This window comes from Gastrolobium bilobum, unplaced genomic scaffold, assembly GCF_033153095.1.
Source record: "Gastrolobium bilobum isolate Gb01-03AN ecotype WA unplaced genomic scaffold, APGP_CSIRO_Gbil_v1 utg7396, whole genome shotgun sequence".
Taxonomy (NCBI): Eukaryota; Viridiplantae; Streptophyta; class Magnoliopsida; order Fabales; family Fabaceae; genus Gastrolobium; species Gastrolobium bilobum.
In genome coordinates, this window is record NW_026899269.1 from 481,093 (window position 1) to 488,360 (window position 7,268).

The following is a 7,268-nucleotide window of genomic DNA, read 5'->3' on the forward strand; positions in this document are numbered from 1 at the left end:
TCCAAAAAATAATTAAATAATATGAAGTTTTTAAACATAACTTGTGCAGTTCAAGTTCAACTTCAAGCGCAACGGGCTCACATGCTCATGTGAGGAGAAATATTAGAGAAATATAATATAAAAATAGACAAATATTATTCTCAACTGATATGAGAAAATAATTTTTCTCTCATGCACTAATAACTTAAAGGAGAGAGGAGAGAGAAAAGATAAAGAATGGGCCTTATCAATAATTTGTGAGTGCATGAAAAAAAAAATTCTCTCATGTCACGTGAAAGTAATATTTTCCATAAAAATATTAATATGTTCTTCAATTAATAACTTAAGTTTTTAGATTGAATTGAAAATTTATACACCGTAACATTGAACTTCATCCCAATCCTAGCAAGAGTCTTAGGCACCGAGGTTTGCACAACTTTAGACAGTTGAGTCTAGCTATCGTATAAAGGTTATTTTTAATTTCATGCGATACGCTAAAGAAACTCATTTATCCATTTTTTTTTTACTCCGATATGAAATTTATAATCCTCATCAGATAACTTTGATTGGTACCTATGCTTTTGGGAACTTAATATAGGTATTTGTGGTTGGTTTACTTCAATGAAGTTTAGTTAAACTGTTTGTCCTGCTCCTCTAGAGAACAGTGCAGGATGAATTTGATCTCCTCTTTTGTTTATAAATAATTTCTTCATGAGAAGTTACTATCCATTGAACAAATGAAGCCAATTTTCCCTGTTTCATGTATATTACTCGTAGGAGGAGTTAAAATCACTTGATGGCATTCACCCTGCTTCTAGATGTTGCGGAGAGTAAGGCTCCTTTATTTGCTGCTGATACAAATCTTATTTGCATTAAAGCATTTTATATGCTAATTTGAAAAGTTAACGTTTTCTTAACAGGGTTGATGCCTTTGTAGGTTCTATTTCAGATCCCTTCACACCCAAGTATGCATCTCCAACCTTTTTTTAAATCTTTAGATTATTAATTTATGTTACAAATCTTAAAAAAATAATAATCACTGTATCTGCTACAGAAGAAAGCAAACAATCTCTGAATCCCATCACTTCAGTAAGCAGATCAGGTACTCATTTTTAGTTTTTTTTAACCTTTTTTATTTTCATACATTTCTTTCACTTGCTTCCATTTCTAAATTCAACATATATAATTCAATAAAGTTAATGATCAACATAAATAGCAGAAATAGTACCTCCTCTATTTTAAAAGCAGAGGGAAACAGTAAAGAGCTTGTTGAATTTTTTGCAAACTATATATTTGGGGGGTTTATGTCTGTAAACTGCACTTATGTCTTCTTGTTATACATCTCGATTATGTCATGCGAAAAAAATTATATGATATGGTTATATGGAGAATCATAATTATACAAAAGTGAATTAATGATAATAAAAGAAGAGAAAAAATATATATTGAAATAAGTAGTTAACAAATCATAATCGTTGATCACTTATGATTGTGATCTTTCTACGTGATCATGTCATGTTTTTTGCCAAAATTAAAGGATCTATTTCCGTTTGTTCCATATGGTCTAAATCTTGGGGTTCAAAAAGGAAAAGATATGCGTGTGTTGAGATATATAAAATCATTAATGTAACTTCACCAATAGCTTAAACTTTTGGGTTGAATTGGTTCGTATCAGAGCCTCGTGTCCCAGGTTCGATTCTCACCGCCTCTCACTTTCTTTCAAGTGAAATTTCTTTCTTCGAACAGATACGTGAGCCTGTGCATCGTCCACTCTTCAAATCCAGTGGGCTCTCGTGTGAGGGGACGTGTTGAGATATATAAATTCAAAATCATTAATGTAGCTTCACCCAATAACTTAAACTTTTGGGCTGAATTGATTCTTTACGGTGTGCTAATGTAGAAAAAGACAAAAACTATAAAGCAATAATCCCCACTTCCTTTTGGTCATTATTTTTGTTTTCTTGGCCTCTCTTCTGATAAGCTATACACTGTTCAAAAGCTTGTGTTCCTGCAGTCCTAACATCAAATTCAAACAGGTTTGTGACATAAATTGTTCCAATAATTTAAGAATCTTAATGCCGTGTGCGTATCTAGTTACAGCCTACTAATTAATGATGAGGACGTTAAGTTATTTTTTTTTCTTTTTCAGTCTTTCTTGGGTTTGCTACTCCAGCTGTTGCCTGCTTCATAAGAAAATGGCAAAAGGTTGTTGTTGTGCTTGCTGTTCATCATCAAACTCCAAATGTTGTGGCAGCAGCTGCTTGAACACTGCATCTAGAAGTGTCTATAATTGTTGCTAAATTCTTGCACACACCCTTTGGTTGATGCCTAAAAGTACTTTTCCTTCAAATGCGATGCGGACCCCATGTTCTAATTTTGTAGAGAACTGTTGTCATACATGATATCAGTAACTGAGAAACTCATAAGCTCAAAATGTTATCATGGAGTAGGAAAGACAGTTATGAGGGAACGATGGCAACATCCATCATCATCTTCCTTCTTGCTCAATAAAATGGTTTTGCGTTACGTTTCATAAAAGAAAGAAGAAATATATGTACAAAAAAAGGAAAGAAAGAAAGAGAGAAAGAAAAAAGAAATATCTTCACTTTGGCGCTATCAAAATAAACTCTAAAATAGGCGAAATAAACTTAATTTGTATGTCCTTTAACATGTTTTACAATATCATCTAAGGAAAACAAAATTGTTTTCTTTCACATTTACATAAAAATAAATAGATCCTATTATAATAAAAAGAAAAAAATTAATAAAATATAATGGACTCATTCACTTTTATGTCAAATTAGCATAAAAAAATTTTCTTCAAGAAAAATAGAAATATTAAACCTATTATTTAAAGATGCATTATCACAATATTTAATAAAATTAATAAAACGATTTATTAATTGATGTCTTCGATTGTAATAATTTCGTTATTATATTCAACTTGATGGCATTGAAGAGAATATTTTCAATACTATCGTCACACAGAGTGTATGGTACGATTTTTGTTCAAAATAAAATTATAAATTTTGAAAAATATATATGTATAATTTTTTTCTCTTTAAAAAATATGTTAGTACAGATACTATATTGGACTTTATTAATCTCATGCAATAGAGATAATTATGTGTGTGACTCACTTATTGTAGAAAATAAAAATAAAAAAATAATACAAAAATCGATGTATGTGTAAGAAAAAATTCTTCTTTCCTACCACATAAGACTATATTTTTATTAGCCGAATGTAAGTCCAACATTAAAAATTTTGGGCATGAAAGATGTTTTTATTTAAGTTTAGCATTTCGATGTTGATATAAAAATGTAAGATTCGTCAAAGCAGGTGGATCGTACGAATTACGAAATTATTTTAGTTTAATAGAGATTCCGAATTACAGTTCTGACTTCTGATCCGGAGCTGTGTTAGATTATTAACTCACTTTTGGAAGTACGTGAAGCTGGACATGGTTCACTCCGTTTTATTTTTGGTAAGCTCACTCCGTTTTATTTTAATCCCACTTGGTTTCCTTCTTTTCCTTCTATAAGATAGTTATTACTATAGGTAGTGTACCTCGAACGTTAAAATTTCATGTTTCTATAAAATCTGCTTTTATATTTTAGTACAGAAATTAATACTTTTCATATTACAAGAGATAATTTTATTTTATATATATATATATATAAAAGTGTGTAAGATTTATATATTTTTTATTCATATGACCTATATAAATTTCATATATTTTTATGTATATATAAGAAATAATTTTATCTTCTATAAAATAAAAAATATTAATGCTACTGATATATTCACATAAAAAAAGGATAACGTTAAAATAATAGCCATCTTTTTTTTTTTTTTTTGATAACAAAATAATAGCCATCTTTTGTCAAGAAGACAAACACAAACCATTTGTCATAACGTGAATATCGAAATCATGATAGTCTAAATCTTTTTCATGCCATACGTGGGTGGGGTCTTATCCTTGCAACTTTTGCAGTAAAATTCAAAGCTGAACCTGTTTGATTGCTAACCCCACGAACCCACCACACCCAAACGTCCTTCTATTATTGGGTGTAGCTGCATTGCTGGGTCCATTAAAATAAATAACCTATACCAGCTATCCAAGTGTCCATACATGAACATGCCTAATTTAATTGGGTAATATATAATAATAATAATATCTAAACTCCCACTTTCCCTCATTTTGAGGCCAAATACTTAATATGCATTTCTCTGCCATCTTCATCATCAGTAACTACATCCACTGATAACACAAACCCACCCAGACCAAAGGCCAAAGACACGCCACATGCACATAACATTACCGTTAAAAACCATTCCGACCGTTGGAACACACAATAATACACAAACACAAACAACAACCTAAGTTATGGCTTTTGCTTCTCCTTCTCCTCTTTCTGTTTTGTTCTTCTTTTGTGTCCTTTTTATCACTGTTTCATCATCATCAGACGGTCCACGAACCTTCATCATCCACGTGGCGAAATCAGAGAAGCCTGTCCTTTTCACCGCGCAACACCACTGGTATTCCTCCATCCTCACCTCCCTCCCTCCTTCCTCTCACGCCGCCGACATCCTCTACACCTACGACACCGCCGTCAACGGCTTCTCCGTCCGTCTCACCACCGCACAGGCCGCCGAGCTCCGCCGCGTCCCCGGAATCCTCTCCGTCGTCCCAGATCAAATCCGCCACCCTCACACCACCCACACCCCTGGTTTCCTCGGCCTCGCCGATAACTTCGGGTTATGGGTGAAATCCGAGTACGCCGACGACGTGATCGTCGGAGTTTTGGATACCGGAATCTGGCCGGAGCTTCAGAGCTTCTCAGACGAGGGTCTCTCCGGCGTACCCTCTTCTTGGAAAGGTAGTTGTGAAAAGGTTCATGACTTTCCTGTTTCTGCGTGTAACAAGAAGATAATCGGAGCCAAATCGTTCTACAAAGGCTATGAATCATATCTCGAGAGACCCATTGACGAGTCTGTGGAATCTAAGTCTCCTAGAGACACTGAAGGCCATGGAACACACACTGCTTCAACTGCTGCAGGATCTGTTGTTGCAAACGCTAGTTTGTTCAACTTTGCTCAAGGTGAAGCAAGAGGAATGGCCTCAAAGGCTAGAATTGCTGCGTACAAGATCTGTTGGAAGCTTGGTTGTTTTGATTCTGATATTCTTGCTGCTATGGATGAAGCTGTTGCTGATGGGGTCCACGTGATTTCACTCTCTGTTGGTGCAAATGGGTATGCACCACAGTATCATCGTGATTCCATTGCTGTTGGAGCATTTGGTGCTTCACAGCATGGTGTTCTTGTGTCTTGTTCTGCTGGGAATTCAGGACCTGGTCCTTACACTGCTGTGAACATAGCACCTTGGATTTTGACTGTTGGTGCTTCGACTATTGATAGAGAGTTTCCTGCAGATGTTGTTCTTGGAGATGGTAGGGTTTTTGGTGGGGTGTCTTTGTATTATGGTGATGATTTGCCGGATTTTAAACTGCCTTTGGTTTATGCTAAGGATTGTGGAAGCAGATACTGCTACGCGGGGTCTCTGGAATCTTCAAAGGTTCAAGGGAAGATTGTTGTTTGTGATAGGGGAGGGAATGCCAGGGTTGAAAAGGGAAGTGCTGTGAAGGTTGCTGGTGGGTTGGGAATGATTTTGGCAAATACAGAAGCTAGTGGGGAAGAGCTTCTTGCAGATGCACATCTTTTGGCTGCAACTATGGTGGGTCAAACTGCTGGAGACAAGATCAAGGAGTATGTGAGGTTGAGTCAATATCCAACAGCAACTATAGAATTCAAAGGGACTGTGATTGGGGATTCACCTTCTGCTCCTAGAGTTGCTTCCTTTTCTAGCCGTGGTCCAAACTATCGCACTTCACAGATTCTTAAGCCAGATGTTATAGCTCCTGGTGTTAACATTTTGGCAGGGTGGACTGGAAGTGTTGGACCTACGGATTTGGAGATTGATCCTAGGAGAGTTGAGTTTAACATAATATCAGGCACCTCTATGTCTTGTCCACATGTTAGTGGGATTGCAGCATTGCTTAGGAAGGCCTATCCTAAATGGTCACCTGCTGCAATAAAATCAGCTTTGATGACAACTGCTTATGATGTGGATAATTCTGGGAGTAGTATTAAGGATCTTGGAACTGGGAAAGAATCAAACCCATTCATTCATGGGGCTGGACATGTTGATCCCAACAGGGCTCTCAATCCTGGGTTGGTTTATGATTTGGATAGTGATGATTACTTGGCATTCCTATGCTCAATTGGGTATGATGCTAGGCGAATTGCGGTTTTCACTAGAGAGCCTACTAGTTTCGACATTTGTGAAAAAGAAGTAGCTAGGAGAAGGAGATTAGCTAGTCCGGGTGATTTGAATTATCCATCTTTCTCTGTGGAATTTGGTGCCAACAATGGCTTGGTTAAGTATAAACGGGTAGTTACTAATGTGGGAAGCTCGGCTGATGCTGTTTACACTGTTAAAGTAAATGCTCCCCCTGGTGTTGATGTCAGTGTCTCCCCCAGCAAGCTTGTGTTCAGTGCTGAAAACAAGACGCAAGCATTTGAGATCACATTCACTAGAGTTGAGTATGCTAGTTCTGAGAGTTTTGGATCAATTGAGTGGACTGATGGAAGTCACCTTGTGAGGAGCCCAATTGCTGTCACATGGAGCAGTGGACTCTCATCGGCCATTTGAATTGCATCCAAGAGTGTTGCTGTGGAAACACATCAAGCACAGTTAGTCTCTTTATAATCTTTCTACTAGCTTATTGTACAAACTACAAAAATAGTTATTCGGTATGATGTTTCAGGCAATTCTACTCTTAACTTCGATGTAGTTGATGAAGGGCTTCTAATAACTTTGTTAGGCCGAAATAAAATATATTACGTGAAATATGATTTGTAAGATTATTGATTCAGATAATTGTGGTTTTGCATATTTATTATGTTGAGATTATCCGGGTTTCATCATGCTAAACAAGATGTATGTGATAGCATGGCACCAATATGACTTCGCTGAAAACCTAAGGACATATGAACTCGTCATGCCTTTTTTTGTGGCTTACTCTCTCATTGATGTCAAAAGGATACTAATATTGATAAGACTTTATGGCGTTAATTTCAGATAGTTTATCAATTGAATCACTTAGATCACAGGACAAGGCCAAATGCACTATATAGATATATATTTTTAACTGGAAAATTCAATGAACTTGTGTGTTCATAACTTTAAAAGTAACCATTCTTTTTTTCCCCTCCTCTCTTCATCCGC

At 36.1% G+C, this 7,268-nt stretch overlaps 1 protein-coding gene across 1 annotated transcript; it reads left to right on the plus strand.

Moving 5' to 3' along the window:
- The first annotated feature begins 4,189 nt into the window (after nucleotides 1-4,189).
- LOC133289036 (subtilisin-like protease SBT1.4) lies at nucleotides 4,190-6,890 on the plus strand. Its single transcript, XM_061486889.1, has one exon. The coding sequence runs from the start codon at nucleotides 4,368-4,370 to the stop codon at nucleotides 6,690-6,692; it is 2,325 nt and encodes a 774-aa protein (XP_061342873.1). The 5' UTR covers nucleotides 4,190-4,367; the 3' UTR covers nucleotides 6,693-6,890.
- The last annotated feature ends 378 nt before the right edge of the window (nucleotides 6,891-7,268 follow it).